Source organism: Leptosomus discolor, chromosome 9 (genome assembly GCF_034619465.1).
Source record: "Leptosomus discolor isolate bLepDis1 chromosome 9, bLepDis1.hap2, whole genome shotgun sequence".
Lineage (NCBI taxonomy): Eukaryota > Metazoa > Chordata > Aves > Leptosomiformes > Leptosomidae > Leptosomus > Leptosomus discolor.
This window is the reverse complement of record NC_141399.1, coordinates 41,798,534-41,818,968: the sequence shown is the minus strand read 5'-3', so window position 1 is coordinate 41,818,968 and position 20,435 is coordinate 41,798,534. Positions and strand designations below refer to the sequence as shown.

Sequence of the window (20,435 nt, the reverse complement as noted above, 5' to 3'; positions counted from 1 at the left end):
CATTAATCTTGAAAGACAGTGAGTAACGTTCCATGTATTATAAAGGAAATGAAAGAAAGTATAATGAGGAAATTTACGTTCATACGCCACGGTTACAAAATCACTAGAATTAAGACATTCACAAATACATTATCCTGTTTACATAAATGCATGGCGTCATCATGCAGAGAAAGCAACTGGATCACTGGGGTTTGTTTTTCAGGGAAAACTGCCAACAGAACCTGTGAAAGGTCCTTGTAACCATTGGTCTGTGGACCGTGTGCAATAAGAAAAGCCCAGTGCCCTTCCCACGCAAACCCCCTGCCTTCCTAAGTGACGACTGACTAGTGATCAGCTTGACAAGACCTCAGGACCTGCGGAGCGAGCATCCCCTTCGAGTTGAGTTTTTCACTGTACGATACAGAAAGGGGAATTCACAGTGTGTCCTTGAAATGTAACCAAACCTAGAGCAAGCTTGGGAAAATTAATTTCTGTTCAGACATACCCAGATTCTTAGAAGGTTACTTTTGTTCTGTATTAGAATGAAAGGGCTAGTCAGAAATTCAGTGGAATTAAAATTCCAGAGTATTTTAATTGAGAAGTAAGAAGACAGTTCAGTGTTGAATGAATATTAAACACATAATTCACCATGAAGTTCTGAGAAACCTAACAATAATTTGAAGGCACATATTTTATCAAAACTGAGGAACTATCCACCAGCCACTCTCACTAGCCATTTTGGGAAAGCTAACCTGTCAGAAGGAAAGCCTAAATTAGCTGTTCTTTTAAGTACAGAGGAATGAAAATCCAAAGTGTTTACATACCCCTCAGCATGCACGGTAACCTCCAATTACAGCAAACTCCTGCTTAATGTGTGGCCAGACAAACTTGAGACTAAAAGGTCCATCAGCCCTTGTGGAGAACAGTCAGGAAGCCATTCCATTTCTGGAGAACGTGGGCAATTGCTGTTACAGGAGAACAACTGAATGAATATATTCTGCCTAGAAGGTAAAGATATTTATGGATTCTTCTACTCTGACCAGTAAAAAACTACTTTGCAAGTATCTTGAGCAATAGGTCATTTTACACCCATGCAGGGTTCCATTTGCTTGAAAAGCCTTCACTTATGGTCTCAGTCGAGACACCTTTCCAGTTTGAAACCACATAAACCTACACATTCAGAAGGGAAAGGTTCAAACAAGGAACATCAGAACGTAGGTTTTGTTTCACAGCTTGTGATAATGTCATTCCAGAAAGAAGATGAACAAGCTTCACAAAGTAAAACCGAAAAAGAAAAGATCACATTAATGCAATCTACAGTCCACTTGCAGTTAGAGGAGATAATTCCTCTTTATATGCTTTGGTGTGACCTGAACACAGCAGTTAAGATGCAGTATGGATCAAACCTGGAAGTTATTGATGAGTAGCCTACAAAGCAAAATGGAACATGCAGCTTTTGAGCAGTTTGAAATCATGGCTGATAGGTTTACTTGAAATGACAGGACGCACTCTTGCACAGCTTTTAAAAGCTTTCTGGACCACAGCTATTTAGCTGTCTTTTGGTTGGTATGGACAGCTGTCAACGAAGCTTTCTCTTAAAAAGTATGACAATGAAGCCTTTTTATGCCTGTTGTGATTCTTAGAAGCGAAGAGCCAAGTCATCCTTTCCTACACAAACATCTGTGGGAGTGTAAACGGCCTCCTGAATCCATGATTTTAATTTCAGTTGTTTTCTGCGGGGAATGAGGAAGATCTACAAGTTCTACAATCACAAAAAAACAAAAGAGAGAAGTATGGGGGGTACTACCGAGGTAGAAACCCTGAAAGCAGCTGGAATAAGCCAAAGCTTAACAACGGTAGTGGCACGTACTTCCAAAACGACCTTTTGACAGCCAGATAAATCCTACAGTTCTGAGGCCCACAGCCTGTGCTGTCTTTGGGCCGTTGCTTACAGCCGCCGTATCTTTGCTGCTGGGGGAAAACTCATTCAGGCAATGACTGAGGAATGCATCCCTTCTTGGCAAAACTCTTAGGGACATACTTGTGGTCCCACGGTGTTTAAATGAGACTTAAAACACATGCTTCAACTTAAGGGAGTTCTTTCAAGGTTTACTCATGGGGCAAAGGAGTAACTTTGAATTTCAGTTGGAAAGACCTACAATGATCACCTAGTCCAACTGCCTGACCACTTCAGGGGCTGCCTCACCAATTCCAGGGAACTTCAGCCTATGCTTAACCGTTTTCTTGACCTGGGGGCTTGGATATGCTCCTACCTGTGACTTTCACCCCAGAGGCTGTACACAGCCTCTGCATCCCGGGGTCTGACTTGCACTATTAACGAGTAAATAGCTGTTGTCTACAAGGTTACTGCCACTTGCTGTTCGCTGTCTTCACAGTGCCAGAGGTTTCTGCCCAGTAGCAAGTGAGATGATTCCGTTCACATTAAACACAGAGGAAATACACCAAACAAGACCCAGGCATTTCCAGTCAGGTATGTATGAGGTTACTGCTATTTAGCCCATTCTGATCAACCAGACAAAGACTTAGATTGCACCTTTCCACTTTGCAGTTCCATGGAATTAGCTCTGGAAGTCAATATGTCTTTCTTGATCCCAGACTTCCTATTTTCTTCAAAATTAGCCTTTAAATACCTGTAGCTATACCTCAGCTGCTTAGTGAGAAGCCAGACAGCAATTTTACTTATGCAAAACGCAAGCTCACATTTGTCATACAAAAGCGCAGGAGTCTTTTTTTGATTTTATTTTTTATTTGCGATATTGCAGAGCTTTCTTACGATACATGTTGATGGGGCTTCCGGTAGCAGGCTCTCAAAAATAATTAGAGCAATGAATCATAATCAAAAATAAATGACTCTTACATCTATTAAGACAGTTATTTAAAAAATGTTTTGATGAATCATGTAAAAATGCTCACAAACAGCATTATACTTTTTCAGATATATTTTTTGGTTTTCCTAAGTCTTATGAAAAGAGCTTGTGCTTTTAACACTGGAATCGAAAAAATATTTACAGCAGACATCATAAATGCTATGTTGCAGTTCAGACAGGCAAAGTGGTGATGGTGCCCTGCTTTGCCCTTCACAGAACAGGCTGAAGGTTTCAGAGCTGTTCCATAAACTCCCAATTCAAAAGTGTTCAGTCCTGGATCTTCAGTATGCTCCTTTTCTCCAAATCATTCATTTCCTTCAGTATAAGGGCAACGTTGTATCTCAGTTCTTGAAACTTTGCAACTGGCACCTGAAACAGAATATTCAGGTCAAAAATCACAAAACATCTGAGGAACTTTGACTAGGGCACACCTATGGATAGGGAACGTGCCACAGTGTCAGCCCAGTCTCTCTTAAAATACTTTTTTTTTTTTTTTTCCCTCCAGACTTAAGACAAAGGATGTGAGGTTAATAAAATTCAGTTAATTCAACTAAATCATCTGGGTGAAAAAGGAGGAGGCGAGTGGGAAAAGCAGAATTAACAGTTACATGGTACATTTTCTATACTGCCTGATATGAGAAGTACTCCAGAATGTAAACTGATGGTGGCTGTGGTGAAGTAGGAGAGTCACGGATTGGAAGCAAACGTAAAGTCACCTGGAAGGTCACGGAGCCTACAGAATTCTCAAGCAACAAATTCCAGATATTCTGCTTGTCCGAACTTGTCAGAGAAAGGAATTGAGCCTCAAAGCAAAAGACTTGGCAGCCACCTCAAGAGCAAAGAGGACTGGGCACTGTCTATACGTGGAAGGCAAAAGATTCTGATTAAATATACAAAACATTTTCAGCTCTGCAGGAGACTAACGGACTTCCCTTGACCATTTCAAGCCTGAGAAGCCAAATGGATGGAAATGTCCTATCTGTTGAGACAGAGAAGCACATCTGAGCACAGGCTCAGACTGGGTGACACAGATTAACTCTAGTGCAGTGCCCAAACGCACGTCCTCACGTGAGTACCAGCAGCAGCCCAGCTAGTCCCAGGCTGCTTGCAGAGCGCTGCCTAATTTACTGTACTTCTCTGACGACATTAAAGACTCACAGTTCTTTTGACAGTCCCTTGTCATCCTTCTGCCTACTGTAGCACAGATATCAATTATGTGAGAGGAATCCAAAACCTGATTTGCTTTTTCCATATGCATCAGAAAGGCATAAAAAGGCATCATGTCCTTTTCACTTATGACATCTATACAACAAGGCTCAAAAGGCTGCAACTCCCGTTGGTTTTTAAACTAAGAAGTCACACTGTGATTGCAAAATCAAACCTAAGAGACCAAAGACTGTAATTTCTCCCTGGGGCATACACATCTTAAAACTTTGTAATGGAATTATCTCCTGGACTCACCATCTTACACAAGCCCTGTTAGTTAGCACGACATTCTGAACGTGTCCAAATTAAGGGAAACTGATGAGCTGAGGACTATATTTGCTTGCATATGGTACCTTGAACCAAAACACAGGTTTATCCCAAAGAGCCACTAACTGTGGGAAGACCACTCATCAGATACAGAAATCATGTTCACAGCCAGACCTTTGGCATTCAGATCTAAGCAGCAGCAGCAAAGAGCTGGTTCTCAGAGAAGCACATTGTTTGCCATCACATATCTGCACTTCTGCACGTTCTGGACAGGCACACCACCACGTCTCTACTGCAGAATAGCAAAGGGTCTCCCACAGACTTACAACAACAAAAAAAACCCCCACTAAACCCAAAAGAAACCAACCAGGAACAATGCCACCAAGAAAAAGACTTGACATTGTGTACCAGGAAATGAAGTCCCAAATCTAAACAGTAAAGAATATATACTAGTTTTTATTCTCACAAGCGAAACTTACTCTGTTGTAAAGGGTTAATCTGAAGTCCATGGCATCATTTAAGTTCCATGGAAGACCTCAAACAGAGCGTATGGGATGCTCTGAGCTGGACTGTCCACAGAGGGGTGAATTTGATCTCCTGCGAAGTGACACCCTCAACACTTGGCAATGTAGCACAGAATTTGTGCCCTCCTCAATAGCTGCCGCCTTGTGAATCAGTCCACCTCTTTCAACCCACAGCACTTTGGTGCTTCCTCCAGGCTACTACAAGCACAGGAACTGAAGCCAAAATCTTTACAGAGTTCAAATGTAACAATGCCTGCTGTGCGCTGAATTCCTGTATGCACCACCATGTTATTTATAGAACAAATAGCATTCCTTTTCAAAGGTTAAAAATATGGAAGAGTTTATGCCATCTTCTGGCAAGCCTTTACGTACAGCGTCATAAATACTGCCACTGACTAATTCTGAGGTAAAAGGCAAAGAGGTTTTCTTACTTTCTTTCTAGCAGCAAGAAATGTAATGAAGAAAAAGACTAAAACTACCTCTGCCACAAAAGAGAACGTTACTTTTCTCCACCAAATGCAGGAGGTTTAGAAGCGTATCACACGTTATATAAACTACCCCAATAATTTTTCTGCCCTCAAGAGCCACCATCAGGTCTGAAGGTTACAGTTGATAACAAACCCATAGTTTTTAATCAAACTAGATATTATGCAACAGTGCTTTTCAGTAACTAACACTCTTCTAACAAATGAGGTTTCAGCAAAATGTGCGTAGGAACAAGGTATGAAATGATTTTGGTTGGTGTTTCATTATATATTGTATGTGGCTACACCAAACATGGAAGGATTCCAAAGCAAACCAACCAATGTTAACGCATTGTTTACAAAAGCTTTAATATTTTAAATAGTAATTCAACTTTCTAAAAAGAACTTCAAGTGATTTATTTTCTCTTTATTATGGCAATCAGACTTACTTCAAAGCGATGAGCTGTCCCATCTGAAAGCTTCATCATCATCAGAATGGATGGTTGAAGTGCACGGGCCAGTGAACTGAAATTATTTAACATTATTAGTATTACAACAACAGACATCAGCAGTGTGATGAGTACAGCATTGTACATCAGCAATTTAAGATGTTCATGTAGGCTTTTCATAGAACACAGTAATTTCAGTCATAGAGTCCTGTACCTGGATGGCTGGAAACTCATGAACACGGGAGTCCTGTCCGATTTACTTCAGTATTGAGAGTAAAAATTTTTTAATAGTTTAGTAACTGCAAGTTTAGGACCATTTTCATTTTACATAATAATCAGTTTAGTGGAACTATGACAGGGATAAGAGCTGACCAAGCACTGCTACTGACAGTTTTCTTACACAGTTTACCACGTTGCATTAATCCTTTCTATCCCTTCATACTTTCAACTGCCATTTTGTTTGGGGAATCAAGCTCTTCCAGTCTTCATCCTAAATTTGTGGGTTGTTATTTTATTTGATGACCCAAAGAGGGGAAATGAGTCATTCTGGTGCAGCTTCCATCAACCGATGTTGCCAAAACTGCTCAGGTCCTGACAGGCGTTACAGCCACAAGCCATACCTCTTCACAGAGGCTGTTGCTGAATGATAAACAAGAAATCTCACGGGGGAGGTTGACTGGAAAGGAAAATAAGAGGAAGGAAAACAGAAAAGGATAATGTATTGCTCCTGTATTGTTTGAAAAACAAATCATAGGATTTGCCTGCAGCTTGCAGCGTTGTGCCTGAGGATGTTTACCTGTACATTTTGCTCTCTGGTAGGTACAGATTTTTTCTGCATAGTGATATGTGTGGTGCTTACAGCACTGCTCATCTGGGAGTCACCTGAACTAGCAGCTTGTGGCCATTACAATTTTCACTTAAGTGCCTTTTTTCCGGATTTCAGGAAGACTATCCCTGATTATCCACGGGCCTCTCAACTACAGCAGCAAAGAGACTGCACTCTCCCTCGGATGCCCATATTCGTGAATACAATATGAAGTCACTCCCGCTAACAATTTACACTATGCAAATACCGGATCATCTTCCAATTTCTTTCACCCTGGTCCATCTTGGTCAGAACTAGACAAAGACCAGAGACAACTGGTTTCTGTTTCCTTCTGGCTCTAGCCAAAGATCCATCCCCCGGCTGCCTCTGCTGCGGCAGATGGCAAGAAGCTATTCACAGCAGGCACAGCCAGGATGATCACAAAGGCCTTTACTCCTGGTTTGTGAAAGAAACCAGGAGGCAGATCAGTGACCAACTGCATAACTTTGTAGAATCTAGGGCAGACAGTACAGGTGATGGAAAGTGATTTTATTTAACACGTGCAACATACAAATGATAGTCTACTCGAGAGGTAGAAAAGATGATTTCCCTCCCCTGCTCCAGTGAAACTGAGAGCTTGTCTGGCTGCGTGAGGCTCAATCCATCTAATTTATTCCATCATCTCTGAGGACCTGTGGAGTTGTATCAGCTCCACTAAGTTTTAAAATATTGAAAGAGAGACTTTGAGTGAAATGTTTCTAGCACAGAGGTTTTGGTGATCAAAACAAGTAAGTAGCCTAAAAAGTAGAAGATGAAGGCAGCAGCCTGTTGGCAGGTCCACGTTAACAGCAGTAACCTGTATATCACCTGACTTCTACACCGTTCAGAAAATCCCCTCCGTATCTTACCATTTAATGCTATGTGCCCATCCCAAACAGCACGTACATTTTAACAGCGTTAACATTTTTAAGCAGCACAGGAAGTCAAAATATTTAACGAAAATAATTTCTAGGCTCATGCAGGATTCGCTTTTATACCTTGTGGATATAGCTACGTCCACTCTCCACTTGAAGTCCTGGACACCTGGCAGCCTACTTCCTTGTATCAGAGCTGTGCCTTCGGAACCAGGACGCCTACAGAGTAAATCAGAAACGGGAGACTGAAATGCAAATCCAGAAAAGAAACAACGATCTACAGAGAAAATAAGATTCCTCAGAACAAACCTGTCCAGAACTTGTTTCACTCCTGCATCTACCCTCATTTAGAGAGGTGTGAGTAAATTGAGGTTTTGTGTACTTAAGACAGCTGAGGTCAGATTACCCACTTTCCCTATGCTTAACTATGGTCCGTGTTAAAAAAAAGACACCAAGTGACTCTGTGTAATTCCAGTAAACTGATGTCACTATAAAGTTTAGTAAAGAGCCATTGTGGTGGCTGGCATATCTATTATTTCAGTTACATCCAACTGTGAGGTGTAGAAAAGGATCTGCAAATATATCTTTACCTTCATGCAGATCCAGCAGGAATGAGACAGATGACTTGAGCAAAAGAGTTGGAAGAAGGTCACTGTGCTCCTTCAGCAGAAAGCATCTAGTATTAGCAAGCAGCAATGTTTTAAAATATAATAATATTAGAGTGTACTTTGAAGCATACTTTAAAAAAAAATAAAAATCACACAGTGGTTCTTGTTAATCCAAGATAATTTACAAACTCTTAAGTTCCTTACATAATGTTCACTGCCAACCCCAGCACAACCTTCAAGATTTTTGTCTAGTCTAATGTGCAAGAAGCCAAGGACTTCATTTATTACTCATATTGCAGGAAGAATCAGGCCGATCAAGCCTCAGTTTATCTCTGTGAGGAAATAACAGTTGACAGCAATTCAGATGGTTGACAATCTTTAAATTTTTAAGAGCGTCTTAAGCTCTGGGTAAGTAAACAAGTCAAATCTGATACAAAGACATAACAGCCACCCATTTTTAGATATACATGCAGAAATATCTTCAGAATGAGGTCACTCAGCTGGTCCATTCAGGAGCTAGTCTGGACTTCATGTTAGTTACCGTATTTTTTTTTTTTTTTCTTTGCTAAGCATCCCATGTCTCCGGAAGTTATTTACGGTACATTTCAAAGCTACTCCAGTATTCTCGCAAAGGGCAGGATAAGAAATGTTACATGCTTTATCCACGGTGCCAGACATAATCTAATTACAGACTTTACATCAGAAAGGAATCCTCTCTGAACTAATCAAGGAGTGTAGGAATGATAGTCTAACATCCCTACTCAGATTCTTGTGTGAGAGTTAGCTGGTACCTTTAGAAACTGCTCAGAAAGATTAGTGATTTGATAAGGTATACAGGACTGACAGGCTGAGATCCTCCAATACTCTTGCATTTAGCAAAGGCAATACAAAAAAGAATTTGTCCTTTTTTTGACCAGGGGATGGGTGGGCATTGGGAGGTGTCACAAGTGACACTCGTTCCTAATAGTATGGTAAAGGAATGAGCAAAGAAAAATAGATCAGCTGGTTCTTACTCACTGTCAACTACTGGTTAGGAAGTAGGTCACCACAGCCGGGTGCAACCATGAGGAGCTGGAGTCTAGAACGGTCACCAGCAGGATTAAGAAATAAGAACAGGCCTTTCCCTCAGTGGCGAGCTGCTGCCAGAGTATTGCTTGATTTGGGGAATGCCTAGAAATAGCCACAGTGCTACTGCTTCCTCAAGGCACACTAACTCCCATCAGTGGAAGATAGTCCATTCAGTGCAGCACCAGCATTTTGGGGGGAAGAAAGAGTAATGAAAACGTGAAGATGCTCTAGTTAGCAGTGGTGGGAAAGGTCAGCGATGCCCAGAGGTGAAGCTTCTGCATATTGCTAAGCTATGGCACTTCTGTGGCCAGACCACAAAGCTTTAGTTCTGGTCAGGACTGCACTTCAGTACCACTCCCTCAGAAAGAGTTGTGGCTTTTATAGCTTAGTTTAAGCTTCTGTCAGCACCTTCCCAGCCTGAACAAGATCGCAGCTGGAACTGCAAGAATCCTGCAAAGATGCCAGAATGTGCGTTGTGGCCAACAACAGAAATTACACAGGCCATTAATCAAGCCATTGATTTCTAAGAGGAATAGCAAAATGGAGCAGAAAAGACTCAACGGATCTTATATCCCAAACCTATAGACTATAATTACATCTTGTAAACACCCTCTGCCAACCTCTGCAATATCCTGTCAGCACACAGTGCAGAAGGCAGAAGTCAGAACAAGTAAAGCACCACGGATCAGCTAGAGACCATCCAGATTACACATGGACAGGATGATACACCTGGTGACAGAACATCATCTGCCAAAGGATACAACAGAAGAGCATTCGAAAATGGAAGAACGTGGAGCAGCAGCTGACCTAACAATATCAAAACTAAAGACAAATTCTGGATGGTTCCCTACGCACATAACAAGACATGCCTAGCAGGCCACTGAACAGGGAGAATGAATAAATCGGTATGTGTGAAATGCTGACAACTGGCACACAGAACGCACCCTCCTGGCAGAAACAAAAGCTACAGGATTTAAAAAAAAAAAAAAAAAAAAAAAAAAAAAAAAAAAAAAAAAAAAAAAAAAGAGCAGTACATTTATTATAAACATTCAGAGAGGTGGAGGGTTATCCTTTCCCTTAACAAAAATTTTTAATTTCATACAGTTATTTGACGGTGTCAATGTGGCAAGTTTTTCTTTCAGTCTATAGCCTGATGGAACCGTGGGGACACAAAATACAAGTGTCAAATTTCCAGTACTTCAGAGCTGTTGTTTAGGGAACAAAATTGCAAAAAATAGTGTAAGATGCCAGGAAAAGTAGTAAAACTGGATTTTTCTGGGTTATGTAGCTCATACTGAATTTTTGATCAGATGCTGATACTTCTCTTACCATCACAATCATATATATTTACAACTCAATAAGCATATGTATGATTCAGTGTTACATTTAAGATTATAAAAGCAGATCTGTCTAGAAATCAAATCTGAGGTGCTCTTCTTTGGTCTCAAAACACAGAGCAAGATTACACTGGATAATCACAGCTTTCAAAATGAGAAAAAGCTAAATTTTCCAGCATCGTGATTTCACAGTAGAAAACAGACAATCATGCATGCTTCAAATGACATCTAAATTTATCTTCTTTCTCCACTGCAAACAATATTTCCACTTTGCAACCATGAATTTTGCATTCTTAACACCTATAATTCAAACAGAAGAGCAAAGAAAAGATGAGAAGGCTGAATTTATTTTTACTCCAAGAACCTTTAGCTTTAAGCCAAGATCTTACCCAAGGAAATGAAAAATATTTTTAACTTTGGTAGCAGCATTCAGACTCTTGTGAGGGTAACTGAAATACCACAACTATGATTATCAGGATTCCATGTCGAGTATCTGGAGCAGCCTTGGGTTAGTGATGCTATGGGCTGAGTGGCCTCAAGATTCAAGGAGGAAAGTTTTGCATATGCAAAAAGCGATGTAGAATAAGTTAAATATGGTTGAGCAGAGAACCATATAGAAAAAAGGAATCCGCAGAATGGACAAAAGAGCTCGGCTGTGCTTCCTCTGGAGCTACTGAGGTATACCGCCTAGAAAATGAATTACAGCTAGCAGAGCACTGGATACCTCATACATGCCATCAACTCACCCAGTGTGAACTCCCAGTTCAGCTGTACATTAAGACTCGACTAAATGCTGAGAAAGCTTCCACAAACCACAGCATGCAGAAGGCACACACAGCTTGCCTCTCAACAAAGCAAGTCTTTCACTCTTGCTCTAACTTGCAGTGATAATGATGATAAAAATGCTCAGTTCTGCAATGCATTTTTCATCTGTAGGTATTGATGCACCTTACAGAGTCTATAGAACATTATAAAAACCCATGGGCGATAACCACAGAAAACTTGAAAACCGGCATGAGAGCTACTTACTGCATATATAGCCATGCATGATGGACGTCATGCTATGTTGAATCGAAATAATGGGACAAATCTTGTTCTCGTTAATTCAGAGAATTTAGAATTTTGCTGTTCCTTCAACAGGCCTGGGATTTTTGTCAGCAGAGCTCTGTGCAGCCCTGCTGGTTGCACCACACACGATACATGAAGATACCAACCTGTTACCAAAGACTATACTGGCAAAGTCCACAATGAAATCTTCCGGTATCCTTAAAGAAAAGCGCAACACAAAATAGTTAAGTTTTTTATAACCACAAATATATGGCCTCACATACAACCCTCCCCCCCCCCAACAAATCTATTATAGAACACAAAAAATGTGTCAACATTTTCCATCTTCCATTGCTTAAAATTGCCATCAGCTCTTACATAAGCACTTCAGTATTGATTCAGTCTAGGCTCGCAAAAGGACAGCCTATATTTTTATATCATGAAGCCTCCACGCTGTATTACACCTTCCTGTTCTATGTAGTATGGCAACAGTGAGTTTCAAAAGAACCCAGTATTTGTTTAACTTCTCTCAGTAAAGTCAAGAAAAGTTTTTCTGACGGCTCTGACAAGTGCAGAAGGCAGGCCAGCAACGCACGCTTTCAAAAACCCCTACACATTTCATTTCACTTTCACCTGAAGTCTACTGAAAAGACAGAATGGGCTGCTCCCTCAAAAGTAAAACCAGAGGCCCTCGTAGCTAAGATTACTTACAAAAGGAGCATATCTAACATGGGGAGGACAAGCATAAATTTGATGGGGACCACGAGAACTGGTTGAATAGACGAACTCACACTCCATCCACCCTATGCCTCTCCACTACTTTACCATTCCTCCGACACTATTATTGCCTTAAAAACAAGCTGCTGTTGATTTTCAGTTCAATATATCAGGCTGTGAATTGCAAAGACTGCAGAGCAAACATTACCCATTCATATGCCTTTGCCACAGGGACAGTAACCTCCTACAGAGGCAGGTTGGACAAATGGGAGAAGTAACAACTACTGCTGCCACAGTTAAATCCATCACTCAACATGAATCAGCACCCAGACATATTACTCACCAGTGGCTTGAGGTACGCAGCGGTATATGAAAGAAAAATCAAAGCAAACAAGGAAATTACCTGTCCTAAAGGGCTTACAGCGTCTAATGATGGGAGAAGAAACAACTCATCAACTCGCACAGTGGGAAGATGAAACAGCAGTTATTAGAGCTTGAATTCTTCATGGAAGAAGTGGGGTTAAAGCATACTTTTACATGGTGCTTGTATAAAAATGAATTCATATTAGCAAGGTAGTTATCTGAGGCAAACTGGGAAGTGAGGAGGAGGGACTAGACAGTCGTTTTTTTGGCTGCCATGTGTCTGTCTTTCAGAAGAGACAAGACTATTTCTGCAAACATTGCTTACGCTTTTCCATGCAAGTGTATCACTTAACCCATCCTGATGGTGACCGAATAGCCTCTGTATGAGTGGAACAGCTGGAGACAGGGGGCTGTAATATGATTATTAGGGTACCTACCACAGTATTTGCCTGACTGTAAGAGCACGTGTTGCTAAAACAGAAGCATTAATGCTACCTTTGAGCTTGCATTATTTTTACTGTGCAGTTAATGATTTTGCTGAAAATTCTGTTCCTGGCTCAAGCAGCTTACACAAGGCCAGTCACACGCTAAGCAGATCAGACACAGAACAAGGCACAGCTCAGGCCTGAGCTACAGATGGCAATCAGTTTTCAAAGGAACATTCTAAGGAAGGGACTTAAAGGGCAAGGAAGAAGGTGTGATGTGAGGAGTCACAATCCCAAGTTATTGGCCTGACCCATAAAGTTACTAAACAACCTGAGAGGGGAGGGAAAGAATAGCATCCACAATTTCGAGTGAATTTATTCTCACTGGCTTGGCCAGTCAGGCCAAGAAATAGGGGATATAGAATGGCAGTCCTGTGAAACCAGTAGTACTTATCTAATTAATCAGAAGTGGGCATGTCTTCCAGCCTCCCTCTCCACCAAAACTAGAAGCCAAGACCTGCTGCATCATCAGGAAACTAAGAATTACAAGACTTTGTAAGAGTGGAATTAATCCAATCTTCAGCTTCACCGAAGGAAACAAAATAGAATGTAGGAGAGGTGGAAAAAGGTAACCTGGCTCAGAGCTCAAACCTTTTAAAAGACGACACAAGGAAAAAAAAAGGGAAATAAGCCATTTTTTCTGCCTTAAAATGCAAAATAGCTGCCCAAACACTGGGTGCCAATAATGCCAAGACGCTGCTCTTCAACCAATTACACGTGTTCATCACGCACATGATCACAGGATGACCCACAGGAGTCACTGCAGAGGGGTAAGTGTCTGAATGTAATTAGCAGGTGCCTTAAAAATGAGCAGGTATTTCATCTCCAAACCCAAGTGCATTGGGAAACATAGGAAATTATATTTCCCATAGGAATTCAAGAAACTAAAAGTGCTACTAAGTTTACTAAGTATCATAGCTCGAGAGTAGAATAAGCTATTTAGTCTTCTACAAGTTTAGCCGCAAGGTGAAAAGAGCTACTCACAGGAAATAAGACTGTCAAAGATGGAAGTTAGGAAGAGTCCCAGTAATGCGAGAATCATGGGAGCCTAGCAGCAACGAGCAGCACATAAAACATACAAGTCTGCAAGCAACATAAATGCGGTTACCTGAACTATTGCTGCTATACCAGTCATGTTTACCAGAACAAGATAAAAAAAGATTTATCAAGATATAAAAGATATAAAAGAAGATTATCCAGACTGAAAAGGGTCTTCAAAGTTCCATGAGTAAACCATAAAGTGAGAAACAGCCCCCCAAAACAGCTACAAAAGTAAAGGCCCTGGGGAGTCTGTATTTCTAGACACAGCCGGTGTACACAGCCAGCCCAGCCGGTGACTCCTGGCACTCCTCTATACCAACTTTCTCCACTGCTCAACAAAGGAACATTCACCTACCCTCAGAGAACTTGGCATGGAGCTTGTAGTGCTCTTCATTATTCCTTAATCACACCGAACACGTTCTGTGTGCGCCTCAAAAAACACCAACTCCCACTGGGTCAAAAGCAATTCATCAGTTTCTTACTGACCTACTTTAACCTGGGTGTGAACTCCATGACGAGGCAGAGGCGGCAGCTCGTGTTTTAGCTCACAAGACAAAAGGCAGGCCAAACTCCAGCACTGAGCTGCAGACAAAATTGTATCAACTAGCAAGGCACCTTTCATCATGGCCCCAATTACACCTTTCACTGATTACACCCCAATTGCATGTCTAAATCTGCAGCTTTAATTGGCCTGAAGTTGCTCATAAAGTAAATTATGCTTATGACTCTGCAGAACAGTTTGAGAAGAAAGCCAATGTGCAGGTTAACAGACAAATAGGGATGAAAAAGACAGAATTAGAAACATACCTATTTCTCCCAGGGAGCAATCAGAGTGCTAAGAATGATGGGAAATCAGCATTTTAAAATAATTGAGCCTTGGTGCAGAAATTTCTCTATGGATGAAAACATGAACTGCTGTTATTCTTTCATTGCTACTGAATGTGGAAATAAGGGAAAACCTATAAAGTTTATTAGCAGCTGATGTCTAGCCTTTAGGATATGAACTTCTGTTCAGAGATACTCTGAGCAGACGGATACAGATTTTGACTGAGTCTGTAACAGACATGATGCTTTCCTGAGTCATGGGCAGGAGACATCATAGCTGAACAAGACGGTGGGATTTCACGAGCGTTGGTTGTATCACTGGCCTTCCAAAGAAGAAAAAAAAAAGTAGGGCAGTTTCTTAGCTTCTGAAATGTTCCCGCTGTCTTACCAAACATGTTAAAAAGTACTGTGGGGCAAGGTGCGGGTGGCAGAGAGAAGGTCACTCACATTTGCATAACCTACATTATGGACTAAATTAGACCAGTCTCCCCAGCATGTGGTATTTACTGCTCATGCGCAGTGCTAAGTCAAGTCTTAACACAACAGGTGGTTTTTTCCTCTGGCATCACGTGACATTTGGCAACAGATGTGTTACATGTTATTTACAGGTGATTTTTATATCAACTTTGTTGTGTAAAAAGGTTGATTTGGGGAAGCAGTTATAGAAAAGTTATAAAGACTAAAAAATCAGGCATAAGCAGGCATACCTGAGCTCCTTTAGGTCTTCCTTAAAAACCTAGAAAGACAAGGAAGGTGAAATCTTACAGGATGTAGTCTTGAAGGATCATTTCTTACCTACAGAATCAATAGTGGTTATTTGCTTGGTATCTCTCCCCAAAAGTTTTGGTCTTGAGTGCCAGTAGTTTTGAAATTACAAGTTATATATTGAGAAGAATTTCCAGATGCATTCAATCAAGTTGTGAAACTAATTTTAAAGACCTAAATCTCTTGGAAGCCTTTGGTTTTGAAAACAACATCCCTGCCATTTCTTTTATGTAGCTATGCATAACATATTATTCCTTTAGCGTAATTATGTGCTTTTATTCTCAAGTATGTTTTGCAGTAACTTGTTTAAACCATGACAACAGAAAGGAAGTGGCAAAAGATAAGCTCCGAATACTAAAAGCATACCTTCACTAAGCTTTCTGCAATATATGAGTAAATATGAAAGCAGTATCTTAAACAAAAGAGATGCTGGAAACCCAGAAGTGGTTCGCTCACATAAATATAAAATGGGAAAAGAAAAAATGTAAGGTAAAGTGACATGAAAAAGCAAATAAAATAGCCATGAAGAAGGGATAGGGGTTGGGAACATGGCAGATGTACATATTGACACAGAACATCCACAGCACAGGCAGGAACAGCACTTTCTCCCAATTTCCACTATCTGGTTCTGGCCATAAGACCTTCCTTCCTCTAAGGCAGAAGCACGAAGAAAGGCAGGCAAACAAATATGAGAAAATCTAAGTGTGGACACACAGCTACGGAGAGAGAGTTGATGCCAATGAAATAACACTTTGCAAGGGCTTCTTCTGGGGTTTTAATTTAAGAATGAAAACAAACGTGCACAGTAAACAAGATGCTGAAGCAGAGAAAGATACAGGAATCTTTCCCAAAGCTTAAATACTCTTCCAAAAAGCTCACTGTAAATCTACCCAACAAGTAAAATAGTAAGCTCTAGATTTTTAACAGCATCTTCCAACCACTAACTCAGAGTAACAATTTTACGTCCCCACCCTGGCAAATAGGGTTTAGATGGTAACTCGCATCTGACGCAGCTTTTAACTTATCAGGACTCCAAGTACTCCCAGAACTTACTTCTTGTTTGAAAGTTGATAAGGGGAGTCTCAGCGCCTCTCGGAGAAGGGTATACATGCCAGAAATGAGGACAGCAAGTTGCTCTTCTGAGAGATTAGTGCTTTCTGCAATCAGCTTGACAGATTCCTTGCAGTCTTTTCCTTCCAACGCATTAACGGTGACTGTGAATAAGAAGGCAAAGCAGGATCCCTTTAAAAAGAGGAAGGCCTGGAGACCATGAACATAAACATGTCTATGATTTTACTGACATTTTGCCTGACGTGGAACTGTCACTTTAGGTCTCTGTAAATACATCTGATCATCCACTACCACAGGTCAGTCTCACAACACTTTACCGAGAGAACTTCAATGGATTAAGCTTTTGAATTGTAAAATTGAAGATGTTTTCACTGTTGAAATTTGTTCCAGTGGGATAATGCAAAAAAGATTAAGAAATTCACTGCTCACGAGTACAAATCCAACTTGAGCTTCTATCAACAAACTTGTTCACATCAGAAGTCTGCTTACAGCTTAATTACACTTCTGATATGTAGGATAAGAGAGGATTGAGAGAGTAAACAATTCAACACTGTTCTCCAACATTTTACATAATTAATCTATCTCGCAATGTCAGCAGAGACTAAGGATTAAATGAGCAAGGAGACAAAACTAAACCTTCAAGTCTTGCAGTTTACACAACTGCTGATAATACAAACTTTAAAGGAAATTACTGTTAACCCATGTGGCAACATTCTAGACTAATATCTGGTGAGGGTTTATCTCAATCTTCATCACTCAGTTATTCTTCCTTTTTCCATATATGCACTGGCTTCTACAAATTTCTGTTGTCACGTCAGCCTCTGTCCTGCACTCTGATCAGTCTGGATGGACTGCTGGAGCCACAGGAAGCCCCACTGCGGATAAAAAAGAGATTACTGACACAATCGCATTGCAGGATCGGGGCATTAGATTAGTCATGTCTAATGAGCCATATTAGTGCTGTGAATAAAACATGAAAAGTTAAACATGTCCACCAAGCGCTACTGAAAGCCAACACGAAGAGATTAGCTTAATCCTAATGTTGGGGGGGGAAAAAAAAAAAAGGAAAAAAAGAAGAGTTTTAATCAAACTGCCAGCCCTTCTTTTGGTATTAGGTGAGTTCCATTGGCTGCTTCTAATTCTTGATAAATTCTCTTTGCTTTTCACATTTTTAAATGCACACCCAATTCAGTGGTGACTCTTGGATCTGTCACCTGGCTGACTGCCTTTGTCTGGCGCTACCTGCATGGCACAGAGTAGCCAGGGTGTGCAAGGTGCTAGTCCCAAGCTTTCCGTGCTGTCTGAAGAAGGCTCTGCTCTACGACAACAAACCTGACTTGGAGAAGGCGACTGGAAAGGCCAAATCCAGATCAGCACTGAGGCCTGTCCCCTAGATCATGCGCAGAGCAGGAAAGTTTGCTGTCTACTTACCTGCTTAAATACAACTTTGATCTGTTTCTTCAAGGAACAACAGGTTGCTTGTAGATTCTAACTAGACAGCTTAAAGCTGTCTTTTAATGTCAATATTGGTTTTCTTTCTGTTGATCAACCCTAATAACTGGTTAAAAGCGTTGTCTTTTATAACCTACTTGCACTATCCTAGGGCACAAGATTTTTTACTCAGTATGGCTCAGGGAACTCAGAAATATCAGCTGTACCAACATTTCCAACAGTCAATCTGAAGGAGAAAAAAAAAATAACCCCAAAACATCCCAAGAAGATCTCACTGCTGGGTCATTTGTTCCTAGTAGAAGACGCCTCCGGTCTCAAACGTACACTTGCAGTTTAGCAGAGCCTGCAGTGACACTGGCTGGATAACCCTGAGGTAACGGTACACGCAGTTGTTACATCGTGAACTGAGCAGGTACATGAAGCAGCATCTCAGTTTTTATATTAGTTACTTAGCAATAGAGCAACAGCAGCAGCCTCAAAACACTAACTTGGTGCAAGCGCCAGAGCACTCTAGATACACTCTGCTGAACTCCATCATGTCTTCAAAGTCTACTAAACCTTCAAAGGAAAAACTGCCGTCCTGCATGCTCTTAATCACAGACCAGCAAGAGCAGATGATGACTGGAGATTCCTGCCATCATCTGGAGGCTGTCTGCGTCCGCTCTGGGGGGCACAGGCACTGGGTGAATCAGTGCGGGGGGGGCTACCTGCCCTGGCTTCGGGTGGTTTTGAAGGACTGTTTGCCCCCCCTACAGTAGGGAGCATTTATTGCACACCTAAACGCGGGCGGTAATTTACACCGAAATTAAACCCAGAGGCACCGATACAACTTTTTGGTCTCCGTGGTCCCTGCGCTAGACAGCAAATATGGTTCAACATCTGTATTTACTTCTGTCCCAAATGCCTCTGCCTGTACGTAGCTTTCTCACTTCCAGTTCTTGTAAAGAGAAACCCTGGCTACACTGCTCCATTTCTGACACTGTGCAGCAACACTTTCAAAGCCAAACCAGCTACCAGATGCTTTGAGTCCTTATTAACTCAACTCAAAACAAAAAGCCTGGAAGGAAGTTAGCTGAGAGAACGTGCACGTAAGGGTCTGCACGCAGCAGGCGGTCTCCTCTCAATGGCCACAAACAAGATGTGCGTTTGCTCTACTAATCAATTCTTCAATTATTCTGCGATTATTTCGCATACAATAATTTACTCAACCGACTAACTCCGCTTTTGGTGGTCCAATGTGCCTTGAGAACATCCCACCTGCCTTGACTTACCACAGGGAGAAGCCTCACAGACAAAAATCAAATCAATCACGTTCAATCTTGCAGCCCCAACACCTGCACGTTGAGGTTGCTTTATTTTCTCCTGAATGTTATGAAAATATCCGCGGGGTCTCCGACTTCCACAGGCCCTAACACGGTCTGACAGTGACTCGACGGGTGGCTCTAGGTCGGAGGGATGAGAGAGGAGTGACTTTAACGGCGCTGGGGGCCGTCCGTACCTCCTTCTCACGGCTTTTACAGAATTTTAGAATACAACCGAGAAAAGCCGTCACTGTATTCCGCCCTCGGCTTTAGCTCCCTGCAGGGGAAAGCAGCGGGGGAAGCGCCCGTGAGGGCTGCAGCGCTGCCCAGGCACGGCAGAGCGGCCCGCCCCTCCGGCCGCCCTGGCCTCCCGAGAGGATCCGCGGCTTCCCCCGGGAACGCGGCGCCTGCCCCTCGGGTCTGGCTGGGAAACCCGCCCGCCCCTCTGCGGCAGGGCAGCGACGGCCCCTCTCGTGCCCGCGGAGCCCCGGGGCAGGCCACGCTGGGGCCCTACCTTTGAGGAGCCGCCGGAAGGTCTCCTTGCTCACCTCCTGCACGGCCCGGGCCATGGCCTCCACCTCGGCCGGCACCCGCGGCCCCAGGAAGCCGCCGCCGCGGCCTCCGCCGCTCTCGCCGTGCCCGTAGGCCGCCGCCGCGGCCTTCCCCACCGCTGCCGCCGCCATAGCAGCGCGGCCCCGCCCGGCGCTGGGGGCGCCCGCCGCCGCGGCAGGGGGCGCTGTGCCGTCCCGGCGCGGAGAGGCCGGCGCCGGAAGGAGCGCGCCTGCGCCGGCCGCGAGACTGAGGCGCATCCCGGGACCGGCAGCTCATGGCGGCGGTTGCGGCTCGGCCGCTGTGAGCG

The 20,435-nt window shown here is 42.5% G+C and overlaps 1 protein-coding gene across 1 annotated transcript; it reads right to left on the bottom strand.

Moving 5' to 3' along the window:
• Window positions 1-2,724: 2,724 nt before the first annotated feature.
• On the bottom strand, window positions 2,725-20,259 carry COMMD5 (COMM domain containing 5). The gene is made up of 7 exons (XM_086470466.1): window positions 20,091-20,259; window positions 16,806-16,966; window positions 15,695-15,723; window positions 11,724-11,774; window positions 7,620-7,715; window positions 5,778-5,853; window positions 2,725-3,236 (listed from the first exon to the last, which is right to left on the bottom strand). Exons 1-7 carry the CDS (start codon window positions 20,257-20,259, stop codon window positions 3,135-3,137), a joined length of 684 nt encoding a protein of 227 aa, XP_086326592.1. The 3' UTR covers window positions 2,725-3,134.
• Between the last annotated feature and the right edge of the window lie 176 nt (window positions 20,260-20,435).

Excerpts from the sequence above, each read along its gene's own strand:
- COMMD5 (XM_086470466.1), bottom strand. The coding sequence starts at position 20,259 with ATGGCGGCGGCAGCGGTGGGGAAGGCCGCGGCGGCGGCCTACGGGCAC. Across the intron at positions 5,854-7,619 it reads GACGTAGCTATATCCACAAG|TTCACTGGCCCGTGCACTTC; the intron begins GTATAAAAGCGA and ends AAATAATTTCAG. Across the intron at positions 3,237-5,777 it reads GGACAGCTCATCGCTTTGAA|GTGCCAGTTGCAAAGTTTCA; the intron begins GTAAGTCTGATT and ends ATTCTGTTTCAG.